At 49.4% G+C, this 15,456-nt stretch overlaps 2 protein-coding genes across 4 annotated transcripts in view; one reads left to right on the top strand and one right to left on the bottom strand.

The window, feature by feature from the left end:
* hsf2 (heat shock transcription factor 2) overlaps window positions 1–2,227 on the top strand; it is a 52,026-nt gene extending 49,799 nt beyond the window's left edge. Inside the window, exon 12 of one of the 3 annotated variants that reach the window (XM_075458704.1) lies at window positions 593–2,227. In XM_075458704.1, coding sequence (XP_075314819.1) covers window positions 593–798 — 206 coding nt within the window. In that variant the 3' untranslated portion in view covers window positions 799–2,227. Of the gene's footprint in view, window positions 1–523 lie in introns of all 3 variants that reach the window. The other 2 variants (XM_075458703.1, XM_075458705.1) reach the window with 2 other exon arrangements.
* Window positions 2,228–2,679: 452 nt separating this feature from the next.
* serinc1 (serine incorporator 1) lies at window positions 2,680–14,422 on the bottom strand. Its single transcript, XM_075458707.1, has 10 exons — window positions 14,272–14,422; window positions 13,697–13,858; window positions 11,102–11,295; window positions 9,978–10,057; window positions 6,773–6,910; window positions 5,876–6,045; window positions 5,654–5,744; window positions 5,165–5,306; window positions 4,856–5,080; window positions 2,680–3,397 (listed from the first exon to the last, which is right to left on the bottom strand). Exons 1-10 carry the CDS (start codon window positions 14,308–14,310, stop codon window positions 3,259–3,261), a joined length of 1,380 nt encoding a protein of 459 aa, XP_075314822.1. The 5' UTR covers window positions 14,311–14,422; the 3' UTR covers window positions 2,680–3,258.
* Between the last annotated feature and the right edge of the window lie 1,034 nt (window positions 14,423–15,456).

The following is a 15,456-nucleotide window of genomic DNA, read 5'->3' as shown; positions in this document are numbered from 1 at the left end:
AGGCAGCAGCCAGTGAGAGAAGAGGCTTCTGATGAAGTGAGGCTGCCTTTAAGGCAGCAGCCAGTGAGAGAAGAGGCTTCTGGTGAAGTGAGGCTGCCTTTAACGCAGCAGCCCGTGAGAGAAGAGGCTTCTGATGAAGTGAGGCTGCCTTTAACGCAGCAGCCCGTGAGAGAAGAGGCTTCTGGTGAAGTGAGGCTGCCTTTAACGCAGCAGCCCGTGAGAGAAGAGGCTTCTGGTGAAGTGAGGCTGCCTTTAAGGCATAAATAAAGCGACACCTCGAGCATGAAGTGCTTTACAAAAACATTAAAAACACCTGTGTGCATATAGCATATGGTGATTTGATGCAGTGTGTTATATTAAGTTGAGTTTAAGAGCAATAAAAGTGGACTCATCTGTATTAAAAAGGGAAAATAATGAAAGGTGTTTGCAACCAAAGAGAGTGATTTAGATTTAAGAAGAAGAATACTTCACACTGGACTGGTCCTGAACTCTCAGCGGACTTCTTTGTGTGCCTTTGGTTCAGATAAACAGTTGATCCAGTACACCTGCTTCCCCCTGTTGGCCTTCCTTGATGGCTGTGCCCCTCCTCCAGAGACGGATCTGGGCCCTGCTGGCACCTCCTCTAGCCCTGTTGGTGTTGTGGAGGCTGAGGCGCCCTCGGAGCTGCTGGACACCAGCTTGGAGTCGAAGCAGCCACCGCGCAGCTCCCTGATTGGCCTGGAGCCTCTGACGGAGGCAGAGGCCAGTGAGGAGACGCTCTTCTACCTGTGTGAGCCCAGGCCGACTCCACCCATCTGAGCAGAGTGTGTGTGTCACAGCACCAGGAACAATAGCTGTGCAGAAATAAATCCCATCTTTATCAGATATAACCACACAGAACAGAACAGATGAAAAAATGCAGCATGTCCAGATGAGCATCCAAAACCTCAGCAACATGGCTGCATAGTCATATGACTGCCAGTGTGCTGTCAGTGCAGCTGATTTGGTGACATGTGGAACATGACCCAATCTCAGAATGTTTGTCTGAAAATCTATTTATTCTGATTTGATATGTTGCGACATTTCTTTCCACGGAGCTGACTCTTTGTAAAGCTGCATTCCTTCAGACCTGTGAGAGTGTTTGTGCTCCTGTGAGAGTGTTTGTGCTCCTGTGTGAGTGTTTGTGCTCCTGTGAGTGTTTGTGAGAGTGTTTGTGCTCCTGTGAGAGTGTTTGTGAGTGTGTTTGTGCTCCTGTGTGAGTGTTTGTGCTCCTGTGTGAGTGTTTGTGAGTGTGTTTGTGCTCCTGTGTGAGTGTTTGCGCTCCTGTGAGTGTTTGTGAGAGTGTTTGTGCTCCTGTGTGAGTGTTTGCACTCCTGTGAGTGTTTGTGAGTGTGTTTGTGCTCCTGTGAGTGTTTGTGAGAGTGTTTGTGCTCCTGTGTGAGTGTTTGCGCTCCTGTGAGTGTTTGTGAGTGTGTTTGTGCTCCTGTGAGTGTTTGTGAGAGTGTTTGCGCTCCTGTGAGTGTTTGTGAGAGTGTTTGTGCTCCTGTGTGAGTGTTTGCGCTCCTGTGAGTGTTTGTGAGTGTGTTTGTGCTCCTGTGAGTGTTTGTGAGAGTGTTTGCGCTCCTGTGAGTGTTTGTGAGTGTGTTTGTGCTCCTGTGAGTGTTTGTGAGAGTGTTTGTGCTCCTGTGAGTGTTTGTGCTCCTGTGTGAGAGTGTGTGTGAGTGTTTGTGCTCCTGTGAGTGTTTGTGCTCCTGTGTGAGAGTGTGTGAGTGTTTGTGCTCCTGTGTGAGTGTTTGTGCTCCTGTGAGTGTTTGTGCTCCTGTGTGAGTGTTTGTGCTCCTGTGAGTGTTTGTGCTCCTGTGTGAGTGTTTGTGCTCCTGTGAGTGTTTGTGCTCCTGTGTGAGAGTGTGTGAGTGTTTGTGCTCCTGTGTGAGTGTTTGTGCTCCTGTGAGTGTTTGTGCTCCTGTGTGAGTGTTTGTGCTCCTGTGAGTGTTTGTGCTCCTGTGAGTGTTTGTGCTCCTGTGTGAGAGTGTGTGAGTGTTTGTGCTCCTGTGTGAGTGTTTGTGCTCCTGTGAGAGTGTTTGTGCTCCTGTGTGAGAGTGTTTGTGCTCCTGTGTGAGTGTTTGTGAGCCGTGTTCTGGTCTCTTTCCAAAGTGTTTTGTTCAGATTGTGTCTGTCCTGCTCTGCTCTAACACTGTACAAGTACACCTGTCAACCTTGTAAAATGTTGGATTAAATTCAATAGAAACCTGATTTGTGGATCCAGTTACTGATGCTTTTAAGAGTTCTCAAAGGTGTGGCAGCCCAAGGAGTCACTGTTTGTACCCCATGAACATCATCTAATGCACCTGAAAGCTCATATTTGTAATGTGTGTGTTGAAGGCAGACTAAAGTGGAGAGGGTTGTGTGTAAGTGTGCTAATGCTGTGTGGGTCAGACTGACTGATGCAGTCTGTTGGAAGGAGGTGGACTGAGGTGGCCATTTATTGATTATGGGAAAAGGACTTTCAGTTCGACAGAAACCTGCCAGACTGATCAACTCCTCAGAGAATCCCACTCAGGAGGAGAGCCGTCGACTGTCAATCAAAAGGTTAGATTTGATTCTCAGCCTCCCTGGACCACAGGACGAAGAGTCGGACTTTACCAGACACTGAACACCACAGTGTTCTATACAAACAGGCAAGAACAAAGTACACACGGCTTCTTTTTTTCCATTTTATTTGACTTGCAACATACTTTTAGATGAGAAACAAAACACACTTGGATAAAAGCCTGTAAAGAACTACATACTCATGCTTTACCAAATAACTTAAGTAAAGGTTTTCAAGCAATCAAGTCAATGTTACACAAAAGACTAAATTCAATGCTAATCAGAACCAAGAAAGACGAGCATGCCTTTGTGGGGTACGTGGAAGCTGCAGAGGGAGAGCGACCACTGCTCGTGCACGGGGGGGGGGGGGACACTTCTGTGATTGGCTCGTGGAGTCGCCGTCCTGCTCAACTACTGCTGATGCACAGCTCAGTCACAACTCTCCACATTAATACTACAGTAAAGACAACACAAGAGCAAGGAAAGCCATCATCTTCAGCACTTCAGATACAGCTACTGTTAAGAGGAAAACATGCTTCTTTTTTTTTTTTAACCAGAGAAAAACACATCCAGGACATATTTACAGATGCATGAGGGACCACAGCAGAGTCCAAAGTTCCCTGCAGTCCCTCAGCACAGTTCTCTAACTACTGTTACTGAACCAACACAAACACAGGTGACACTGAGGGGTCACTCAAAGTCTCTGTTGACCAGGACCAGCGGGGCCACCAGCGTCCACACGTAGAGGCCGATGCAGATCCAGCTGGATGAGATCTTCACCCACACAGATGGCCACTTGCTGGTCATGGCCTCATAAGTGGAGTCAGGGCTGCAGAGACACACACACATTACACACCATCATTAAAGCACCGTCGGTCTCCCACAAACAGAAACGGAATGAGAGAGCATCCAGTACATAACCTCAGACCACACACCAAACCCACAGAAAAATACTTTTATTCTCAACTACTTCCTTTCCCTCGTCTGCAGATGGACCCCGCAACGCTGGTGGGCTACATTCTATCTGAGCCTCAACCTTCCATCTGTTAAAGCCCCGCGGGGTGGAGGGACTGCTGGCTGGGTAATAACTCCACACTGTGCCACATATCTCCATCCAGTTCACTTGATGAAGTTGCAGCAGCATCTGAAGTAAAAGTTGGGTGGAGCTTCAGAGGGAGGAGCTATGTTTCCTCGGAGAATCTGAATGGCTCACTGAATGCCACATTTTCACAGATATGGGACCCACTTGGGTTCTTTGAGTTGGAATTCTGACCTTTTCTCTTAAAGTTACTTCTTTAGGTTTCCTATAGCTTCCCTATTTCCACACATTGCTGCCACTATGGTCTGTTGTAGTCACTGAACACCATCTGAGCTCTGCTGAGCCAGGTATTCCTTTAACTCTCAGCAGTGATGATTTCATGAGCTTCTTTATTAATAAAATTGTTTCTATCAGAGAGAAGATTGATGGAGTCCTTCCCACTATTATCAGTGATGTATCATCAAGTACAGCAGCTTTAGAAGTATCTTTAGAACCTGATTTGTATTTAGACGGCTTCTGCCCAGTTGATCTCTCTGAACTAACAACAGCAATAGTCTCTTCTAAACCATCAACTTGTGTTTTAGACCCAATCCCAACCAGACTGTTCAAGGAGGTTTTCCCATTAATTGACACTTCCATATTGGATTTGATCAATCTGTCTTTGTTGACAGGATATGTACCTCAGACTTTTAAGGTTGCTGTAATTAAACCTTTACTTAAAAAACCTACTCTAGACTCAGAAGTGTTGGCTCATTATAGACCTATATCCAATCTCCCTTTTATGTCTAAAGTTCTTGAAAAAATAGTTGCAGCTCAGCTTTGTGATCACTTACACAGAAATAATCTGTTTGAAGAGTTTCAGTCAGGATTCAGAGTGCATCATAGCACAGAAACTGCACTGCTGAAAGTTACCAATGATCTCCTCTTAGCCTCTAATGGCGGACTTGTGTCTGTGCTTGTCCTGTTGGATCTCAGTGCTGCATTTGATACGGTCGATCACAGTATCTTATTACACAGACTTGAACATGTTATTGGGATTAAAGGAACTGCATTAGGCTGGTTTAAGTCAGGTTTATGACTCTACTTCATGCCACAGTCACTCACACAGCACAGTACACAGTGATGTGTTCCACGCATTCACACCGATGGACGCATTGGTAGATAATCTGGAGTTGGGAGTCTTGCCTAAGGACACATGGGAAGCCGAGAGTGGAACCAGTGACCCTCTGAATGAAGAGGAGGGCCTACCTGTACCAGTTGGTGAGGGTCATCATGATATAGAGCGATGCCAGGAACAGCATGAAGTGGAAGAAGGAGTAGGAGTACGTGACGCCGTCCTTCTCGTTGTCCACAGCTCGGTTGGTAGCTCCGCCCTCTTCAAAGCCGTCGCCGTTTGGCCCGTCCTCGATCAGAGCCGATTCGTCGCTGGTCAGAGTCAGCTTGTTGACCTGAGCGTTGGAGGAGTTACGGACACTGACGGACAAACGGAAGACAAGAGTCAGTTCAAACATGAGCTGAAGGCCACGGCTACCAGCTGCTGCTGAAGCAGGCCCTCACCTGGAGTACAGGACACACAAGAGGAAGAGAATCAATCCCACAATCCCCTGGGCATCCCACCACTGGACCACATGGTCCTGACCCGCAGGACTGGTGCTGTTCATCCCGATAATACCCAGAAGGCTCGGATTACATGTCCTGTCTGTGAAACAGAGAAGAGTTAAGGTCATCCCAGGTCACTGAGCTGTGTGCACATGAACCCACCACCCCCAACCCCCGTTGCAACATCTCATCCTGTCACTCAGCACAGCTGCACCCAGTGAACAGCAGCCTGCTGTGGTGCTGACATCATAGTGATGGAGCTGGAAGCCATTTGCAGGTCCCTGTTGGAGCAGCGGCAGCGGGAGGCGTGTGGACAGCTTTAAAACACGCAGAAATCTGAAGATTCTTCTTTTCACAAACATCCTCAGAGCAGCTGAAGCTGTGTGTCTGATGCACATGCACCGCCCGCAGGCTCAATGCCCCGCCCGCAGGCTCAGGCTCACTCACCGGGCTCATTGGTCATGGCGGACCAGGTCAGGTACATGGTGTACAGGGTAACCAGGGAGGACTGCAGCAGGCCCGAGCGGGGCTGGGACTCCTGCAGACAAACAGCATTAGTTGAACATCATGTGAGCAGCTTCTAACATCAGAACAGGAAGCTCAGCGTCTCCCTCCGTGCACAAAGCAAAGAGTCAGCCTGCTGAAAGGGGAGCTGCAAAGAGGCTGGACCTGGATCTGTGGCAGGATGGACAGGGTGGAGGCCGCCATGCAGAGCAGCATGTTGATGCTGATGAAGACCTTGTTCTCAGTGCAGCCATCAGAGTGGGTGTAGTACACATAGAACAGCACCAGGGCCACCAGGGACAGCAGGTAGTTGACTGCAGTGGCCGACAGCAGAGCTGGGAACACACAACACAGCCTCATCAGAGCTGGACTCCAGATGTTTAAATTAGGGCTGTGACTCGATTAAAATTTTTAATCGAGTTAACTACAGGCTTTGAAATTAATTAATCGAAATTAATCGCATTTTAATCGCATATACTTTATCCTTTAGAAAATTAACATTTTCAACAATATTTCAACAAACACAGAACATATCCCTATTTGAAATCTGAATGTAGCATGTATGAAAACACAGTATATAGAATCTTGGATGTTAAGCTGCGTTGGGCCCCCGTTAGCTTCCACGCTAGCTGCTACATATTTAGCGTTGAGGTGATATTTGAGGCTTGATATGCTGCGGTGATACGCGAATTCCTTGTTGCATAATCTGCACACAACCACGCTCTTGTCGACGCTTCCATCCGTCTGTATTAAAAAAAAAAAAAAATTATAGTGTGCGATTAAAATGCGTTATTTTTTTTAACGCGCTAATATGTGTGTAGTTAATTAATCGAAATTAACGCGCTAAAGTCCCAGCCCTAGTTTAAATACATCCTGTCAGAGGATGAAGAGGCGCGGCTCTGCATGATCACAACTCACTTCATTTGCTAAACTATAAGTTAGGAGATGAGAAATGTGAGATGATGTGTTATTTCTGTTCAGCTACTTTGTAAAAGCTGAGGACTCTCTGCTGTCTGTCCATCACATGCTCTGTGGATCACAGCTCCATCACCGGCATCTTACCTGCATACCAGCAGCGGGAGTTGCCCTCCTCCATCTTCTCCACCCAGGACTCGTTCCAGGAATGAGCAAAGTCGATGAGTAAGACCAGCTGGATGAGAATGAAGCAGAAAGCTCCGGCCATCCCAACGTAGAACCACACTGTGGACAGAGAGCCCACCTTCAATGTTCCTGTTGGCCACACAGTGTTCATACCCAGCACCGTGGAATCTATGCAGCACTTTCCTCCATCACACACCAGGGTTCCAGATCTGGCCCCAGGACACTTTGATATATGGCTCTATATGAATGAATTGGACTCATTTTTAAATGAATTAATGGATTTGATTGGATTATGATTACAATGAATTGAACTCTAATTGGCTTGAATTGGACTGTATCATTGAAGTGCCTTGAGATGACATTTGTTGTAATTTGGTGCTATATAAATAAAGTGAATTGAATTGACTCCATGACGACGGCTTGATGTGTGCAAACACACTGATTGGTCTGTGGGACTTATCAAAGAAGAACAACCATACCTTAAAGGTGGGGTATGAGATGTTTTCTGGAGCATTTTTTATCATATTGTCTGAAAACCTCCTCACGACCCCATTGCACCCACTAAAATAGAATGTTTGGGGAAAAAAAATAATATTTTAGTCCATTGTAGAGGGTGTAGCAAGAGGAAATGTCTGACCAATATAAGTAATGATGAGAGTTACTTCTATTGGATTCTGACATGCCAATCAACCGTCAGCCCCCCTCACCCCTCCCCCTGTGCGTTCACAGACTCGTGACTCGTTCATGTGTTTTGAAGGCGTGTTTTCGAGGGGTGGGCTGAAGGGAGAGGCAAGGTTGTGTATTTTCAAAAATATAGCTTGCAGGAACCGTTTTTCCAAGATCTCAGACCCCACCTTTAACGTCTCTGTGCTGTCAGGATGTGAAGGCTGTATAAGAAAGGCCTGTTCATTAGGTGAGGCGGTTAAAGGTGGGGTAGGGGATTTTTTTCTGGAGCATTTTTTTACATATTGCTTGAAATACTCTTCACACCCCCTCATTGCAACCAATTAATTAAAAGTTTTGACACAAATATGAAAAGTTTTAGTGGCCTCTAGAACGTACAATCTAGGAAAAACAGTATCCAATCATACTGAACGGACCGTTAACGATGATTGGATTCTGATGCCGTCTATCAAACTGCAACCTGTTTAGCCCAGCTTTAATTAGTCCAGCTTTAATTAGTCCAGCTTTAATTAGCCCAGCTTTAATTAGCCCTGTTTTCAGGAGGGACCCTCAGATGTTCAGCTCTGGACCTTTCTGACTACTTTAAAAAAAAAATCCCGGCCAGTAGACGTGTGGTGCCATCTGGTGTTTATCCTGACAGTGTGGGCTATATGTGAGATTGTGGCCCCTCAGATCATTTCCACTGACAGGTATTATGACAGAAGTCTGGGACATCAATGCTCCCACTGCAGCTGTGGGGAGGTCTACAGGGAGCCCACTGCAATGTGAGGAGGTCTACAGGGAGCCCACTGCAGCTGTGGGGAGGTCTACAGGGAGCCCACTGCTGCTGAGGAGGTCTACAGGGAGCCCACTGCAGCTGTGGGGAGGTCTACAGGGAGCCCACTGCTGCTGAGGAGGTCTACAGGGAGCCCACTGCTGCTGAGGAGGTCTACAGGGAGCCCACTGCAGCTGTGGGGAGGTCTACAGGGAGCCCACTGCTGCTGAGGAGGTCTACAGGGAGCCCACTGCAGCTGTGGGGAGGTCTACAGGGAGCCCACTGCTGCTGAGGAGGTCTACAGGGAGCCCACTGCAGCTGTGGGGAGGTCTACAGGGAGCCCACTGCAGCTGTGGGGAGGTCTACAGGGAGCCCACTGCAGCTGTGAGGAGGTCTACAGGGAGCCCACTGCAGCTGTGGGGAGGTCTACAGGGAGCCCACTGCTGCTGAGGAGGTCTACAGGGAGCCCACTGCAGCTGTGGGGAGGTCTACAGGGAGCCCACTGCAGCTATGAGGAGGTCTACAGGGAGCCCACTGCTGCTGAGGAGGTCTACAGGGAGCCCACTGCAATGTGAGGAGGTCTACAGGGAGCCCACTGCAGCTGTGGGGAGGTCTACAGGGAGCCCACTGCAATGTGAGGAGGTCTACAGGGAGCCCACTGCAGCTGTGGGGAGGTCTACAGGGAGCCCACTGCAGCTGTGGGGAGGTCTACAGGGAGCCCACTGCAGCTGTGGGGAGGTCTACAGGGAGCCCACTGCTGCTGAGGAGGTCTACAGGGAGCCCACTGCAATGTGAGGAGGTCTACAGGGAGCCCACTGCAGCTGTGGGGAGGTCTACAGGGAGCCCACTGCAATGTGAGGAGGTCTACAGGGAGCCCACTGCAGCTGTGGGGAGGTCTACAGGGAGCCCACTGCAGCTGTGGGGAGGTCTACAGGGAGCCCACTGCAGCTGTGGGGAGGTCTACAGGGAGCCCACTGCAGCTGTGAGGAGGTCTACAGGGAGCCCACTGCTGCTGAGGAGGTCTACAGGGAGCCCACTGCTGCTGTGGGGAGGTCTACAGAGAGCCCACTGCTGCTGTGGGGAGGTCTACAGGGAGCCCACTGCTGCTGAGGAGGTCTACAGGGAGCCCACTGCTGCTGAGGAGGTCTACAGGGAGCCCACTGCAATGTGAGGAGGTCTACAGGGAGCCCACTGCAGCTGTGGGGAGGTCTACAGGGAGCCCACTGCAGCTGTGGGGAGGTCTACAGGGAGCCCACTGCTGCTGAGGAGGTCTACAGGGAGCCCACTGCAGCTGTGGGGAGGTCTACAGGGAGCCCACTGCAGCTGTGGGGAGGTCTACAGGGAGCCCACTGCAGCTGTGGGGAGGTCTACAGGGAGCCCACTGCAGCTGTGGGGAGGTCTACAGGGAGCCCACTGCAGCTGTGGGGAGGTCTACAGGGAGCCCACTGCTGCTGAGGAGGTCTACAGGGAGCCCACTGCAGCTGTGAGGAGGTCTACAGGGAGCCCACTGCAGCTGTGGGGAGGTCTACAGGGAGCCCACTGCAGCTGTGGGGAGGTCTACAGGGAGCCCACTGCAGCTGTGGGGAGGTCTACAGGGAGCCCACTGCAGCTGTGGGGAGGTCTACAGGGAGCCAACTGCAACATGCAGGATAATCTGTGTGTGCTGATTTAAGAGCTGGGTGGAATTATTTTGAGAGGAAAGTGACTACAGAAGGCCTGAATAGTTACCAGTCGTGAAAGGTCCCTCAGAGATGAAAAATGATCCAATAGTGATGGCAGCAGCTACAACAAACTTGAAGAACCAAAACCTGAAACAAATAAGGAACATCTTAAAAGTGCTGTTATCCACCAGCTGATCACTGCCAACAGCGTCACATCAGTCCCTATAGAAACTGCAGGCTTTTCGGACGGGACTAGTTTAATGGGGGGACCTGGGGAAAAGTAATAATAACCGGGAGATCTAGTCCCGTCCGAACGCGCCATGTCAGTAAAGATAGCGGAGTATGTCGGTAAACTTTGCCGAGAATTCTACCTCCTGTGAAACGGTCCGGAGTATCTCCCATAGGTAATACTAATCCCGTGCGAATGCGACCTTCGGTAATAAGTACGGAATATGTCGTCACATCCTTTTAAAGAGAGAAACAATTAGGTGTAAAATAGAAAATGACACTTAAGTTTCGTTGTGCAATCCTTTTTTTAAACTATACTTTACATTCAGGTAAAATAAGTATCCTGAGCAAAACTTTTAGTGAACAGTACTTTACATTAAGGTCAAAAATGAATAAATCTTCTGTTCTGTTATATTGTACAATACGTTTTAGTAATACTTATCATTCAGGTAAACAAACAAAAAAGTCTTCTGCGTTTGTATACAATAATTTTGGAGCAGAATGCTTTATATTCAAGAAAACTCCTCCCATGTTAGATGAATAGTACAGGGATTTCTTGTCCCGTCCGAATTGGTCATTTCTTCTCCCTGGCGTCGTCTGGTTAACCAACATTACCATACGTCCCCCATTGAACTAGTCCCGTCCGAATAGGGCTTATGACAGCAAAAAGTGCGCACTTTTCTGCAGCTGTTGACACACTTCTTTCGTTTTAGAATGATGTCCAATATTGTAAATAGTGCATTCTATTTTACATTTATATTTATTGTGCCTTACAGACGTTGCTTTATAAAAATGTGGTTGTTCACAATGACAATAAAGACTTTATCTTTCATTTAAACACAGGAAATGAATTCATTTTCTCACAAGTTACTGTAGAATGCAGCAGGTCCAGTTTGATAAATACATACGGTAAAGTGTGGGGGGCAGACATGAGGGGCAGGATGGGGGGCAACACTGGCTCACCCATTGTGCAGCGCAGCTCGGGGGTCCTGGCTGCTCTTTACTTTGATCATGAGCAGAGAGAAGAGCAGGAAGAACATGGCCATTCCAAAACAGACACGGTATACAGCCTTGTAGCCCACCAGCACATCGCAGTTCACGTGACCCTCCACAACAGGAATAGACGAACCGATGCTCCCCTCACAGAAACCTGGAATCTGCAGGGCAACAGAAAGCAGGATGCTGCAGTCTCATACAGAGCAGTGTCACACAGAGCAGTGTCACACAGAGCAGTGTCACACAGAGCAGTGTCACACAGAGCGGTCTCACACAGAGCAGTGTCACACAGAGCAGTCTCACACAGAGCGGTCTCACACAGAGCGGTCTCACACAGAGCGGTCTCACACAGAGCAGTGTCACACAGAGCGGTCTCACACAGAGCGGTCTCACACAGAGCGGTCTCACACAGAGCAGTCTCACACAGAGCGGTCTCACACAGAGCGGTCTCACACAGAGCAGTGTCACACAGAGCGGTCTCACACAGAGCGGTCTCACACAGAGCGGTCTCACACAGAGCGGTCTCTCACACAGAACACAGAGCGGTCTCTCACACAGCGGTCTCACACAGAGCGGTCTCACACACAGCGGTCTCTCACAGAGCGGTCTCTCACAGAGCGGTCTCTCACAGAGCGGTCTCTCACAGAGCGGTCTCTCACAGAGCGGTCTCACAGAGCGGTCTCACACAGAGCGGTCTCTCACACAGCGGTCTCTCACAGAGCGGTCTCTCACAGAGCGGTCTCACACAGAGCGGTCTCACACAGAGCGGTCTCTCACAGAGCGGTCTCACACAGAGCGGTCTCACACAGAGCGGTCTCACACAGCGGTCTCTCACAGAGCGGTCTCACACAGAGCGGTCTCACACAGAGCGGTCTCACACAGCGGTCTCTCACAGAGCGGTCTCTCAGAGCGGTCTCACACAGAGCGGTCTCTCACAGAGCGGTCTCTCACAGAGCGGTCTCACAGAGCGGTCTCACACAGAGCGGTCTCACACAGCGGTCTCTCACAGAGCGGTCTCTCAGAGCGGTCTCACACAGAGCGGTCTCACACAGAGCGGTCTCACACAGAGCGGTCTCACACAGAGCGGTCTCACACAGAGCGGTCTCTCACAGAGCGGTCTCACACAGAGCGGTCTCTCACACAGCGGTCTCTCACAGAGCGGTCTCTCACACAGCGGTCTCACACAGAGCGGTCTCTCACACAGCGGTCTCACACAGAGCGGTCTCACACAGAGCGGTCTCACACAGAGCGGTCTCACACAGAGCGGTCTCACACAGAGCGGTCTCACACAGAGCAGTGTCACACAGAGCGGTCTCACACAGAGCGGTCTCACACAGAGCGGTCTCTCACACAGAGCGGTCTCTCACACAGCGGTCTCACACAGAGCGGTCTCACACACAGCGGTCTCTCACAGAGCGGTCTCTCACAGAGCGGTCTCTCACAGAGCGGTCTCACAGAGCGGTCTCACACAGAGCGGTCTCTCACACAGCGGTCTCTCACAGAGCGGTCTCTCACAGAGCGGTCTCACACAGAGCGGTCTCACACAGAGCGGTCTCTCACAGAGCGGTCTCACACAGAGCGGTCTCACACAGAGCGGTCTCACACAGCGGTCTCTCACAGAGCGGTCTCTCAGAGCGGTCTCACACAGAGCGGTCTCTCACAGAGCGGTCTCTCACAGAGCGGTCTCACAGAGCGGTCTCACACAGAGCGGTCTCACACAGAGCGGTCTCACACAGCGGTCTCTCACAGAGCGGTCTCTCAGAGCGGTCTCACACAGAGCGGTCTCACACAGAGCGGTCTCACACAGAGCGGTCTCACACAGAGCGGTCTCTCACACAGCGGTCTCTCACACAGCGGTCTCTCACAGAGCGGTCTCTCACACAGCGGTCTCACACAGAGCGGTCACACAGAGCATCGAAGCAGACTCCTCTGCACCATCCACTATCAGATCATTCTGATGCATGATGACATCACTATCAGATTATTCTGATGCATGATGACATCACCACCACCTTATCCTTCTGGAGCGAAGGCCTCAGCACCCATCTGAGGAAGAGCCTTTCAGCCATCCTGATATAACATGTATCACTTCATCTTTATGCAGACACAGTTGAAATGTTTTCTCCAGTCTGGTTTTTGATGGCGAAAAAGACAGAATAAAGATGATATCTGAGCGGACGTGTGTCTGGCTTCAGGGGCCACCAAGCTGAGATGCATCGCCCCTTAGGATGAAGTGGTGCTGATGAGGAGCAACTTCCCCAGAAGAAGCTTTCAGCGATCATATTTGATCAGCAGCACCCCCCCCCCCCTTTCCCCGAGCACAGAGAAGCTGGCTGAGGCTGCTCATAGATCAGCTGATCGGATGGTTGCTGGATGATGTCATCAGGTCACCATCAGGCTTTAATGTCCCAACACTCAGCCATTTTCACCTCAATCATGTTTAATTCAATCCAGCTTTTATCTGTATTTTCTGTAACTTCTTCACTACTAAAGTCCCACATCACACTGAGAGCATCCACACACAAGGGCAGGGCAAAGGGCAGAAACAGACAATGGGAGTACCTTCTTGAGCTGCTCCTCCATGCCAGGCATCAGCATGATGCAGGCCACAGCCACACCGAGCAGCAGGAAGCAGGCGTAGATGAGGCGCGTCACCGTGGAGTTGTTCCCGCTGGGGCAGCACCGACACAGCAGACAGGGGGCGCTGCCGCACAGACACGGGATCTGCGTAAACAAACGGAATTAGCCTGCTGAAGCTGTTGTGTAACAGCCTGAGCTTCTACCCCAGCTCCCGTGGAGCAACCTGAGCGTGCTGACGGCAGCAGAAATAAGAGACGTGTTTACGTTCCCCCCGCGCGCTGGCTCGTGCACAGTGTTTACGATGCTCACATCAAACTATGACCCACTTCAGCTTCACCAATACTGTAGTTAAAAACCTAAGGGCTCTGTTATGTGTTTGTGTGTGTGAGCTGCTTTTCTAATAAAATGGAGCCTTCAGTTTCTCCTCTCGCTGCTTCATGTTGTCCGTCTGCGTCATCTTGTCTTTCTGTAACTGCGCAGTCATGGCAGCCCCTCAGAGAACAGCGGCTAATGGCGGCAGCACTGACCGCCGTCAGGGTGAACAAAGCGCTTCTTACCCAACTGGCCATGGAGCACAATCCCAGGACGGCTCCCATGATGGCTGTTTATTCTTCTCTGCTGTGGTCGGATAGTTGATGGCTGATGTTTCCCAGAAGATGGATGAAGCCCTGAAGCCACTTCTTCTTCTAATGTAACACTCGGTGGTATAGATGCAGCTCAGAGTCTGCTGCCCCCTACAGGAGGAACAGGGCGGCCGTGGCTCAGTGGTTAGAGTTGGTCGTCCAATACCCGGAAGGTTGGCGGTTCGATTCCCACTCTCGCCACTCAAAAAAAAAAAAAAAAGATTGGTGGAACTGATAGCTGGAGGGGTGTCTGTCCATCTCCTTGTCACGGCTGAAGTGCCCTTGAGCAAGACACCGTGTCCCCCTTGCTCCCCGGGCGCTTCATGGCTGCCCACCGCTCCAAGTTGGCATCTGTCTCTGAGTGTGTGACCCTGTGTGTCAACAGGTGCCAACCTGGATGGGTTAAAAGCGGAGGACACATTTTGTGTGTATGCCTGACCAATAAATCGGATCTTAATCTTAATCTTAATTAATAGATGCAGCTCAGAGTCTGCTGCCCCTACAGGAGGACTGTCTCTCTCTCTGACACTGAATTGTATTGTGTATTGTTTTTTTTTTGTTTCATGTTTTTGTTTGTCTTATTTTAAAATTATATATATATATATATGTATATATATATATATATATATATATGTATATATATATATATATATATATATATATATATATATATATATTATTATATTATATATATATTTTTTTGTATTTTTCTGTTCTTTTTCTAATGACAAATAAGTTGGAATTTGAAGGAGAAAAGTGCCAATTAAAGGATGGTTAAAGGTCTCTCTCTCTGCATCCCTCTCTCTCTCCGCCTGTCCCTCTCTGTCTCTCTCTCCCTACGGAAAGGTGTGACAGATGAGGCCCCCCAGCAGGCTGGGCCTATAGCAGCTTAAATATGGGATGTTTCAGGATCACCTGAGCCATTATTGTGTGACTGAATAAAAATATATCAATATATCTATCTATCTATCTATCTATCTATCTATCCCTAACTATAAGCTTTATCAAAAAGGAAAGTTTTAAGCCTGGTCTTAAAAGTGGAAAAGGGTGTCTGCTTCCCGGACATTTACTGGCAGCTTATTCCACAAGAGAGGGGCCTGATAACTGAAGGCTCTGCCT

Source organism: Odontesthes bonariensis, chromosome 24 (genome assembly GCF_027942865.1).
Source record: "Odontesthes bonariensis isolate fOdoBon6 chromosome 24, fOdoBon6.hap1, whole genome shotgun sequence".
Taxonomy (NCBI): domain Eukaryota; kingdom Metazoa; phylum Chordata; class Actinopteri; order Atheriniformes; family Atherinopsidae; genus Odontesthes; species Odontesthes bonariensis.
Note: the sequence above shows the minus strand (reverse complement) of the source record. Positions and strands in the feature narration are given on the sequence as shown.

Coding starts and splice junctions, on each gene's coding strand:
- serinc1 (XM_075458707.1), bottom strand. CDS start 14,310: ATGGGAGCCGTCCTGGGATTGTGCTCCATGGCCAGTTGG. Junction 11,296..13,696: donor TGGAGGAGCAGCTCAAGAAG/GTACTCCCATTG, acceptor GTTGCCCTGCAG/ATTCCAGGTTTCTGTGAGGG. Junction 6,911..9,977: donor TGAGGGACCTTTCACGACTG/GTAACTATTCAG, acceptor CTCTGTCCACAG/TGTGGTTCTACGTTGGGATG.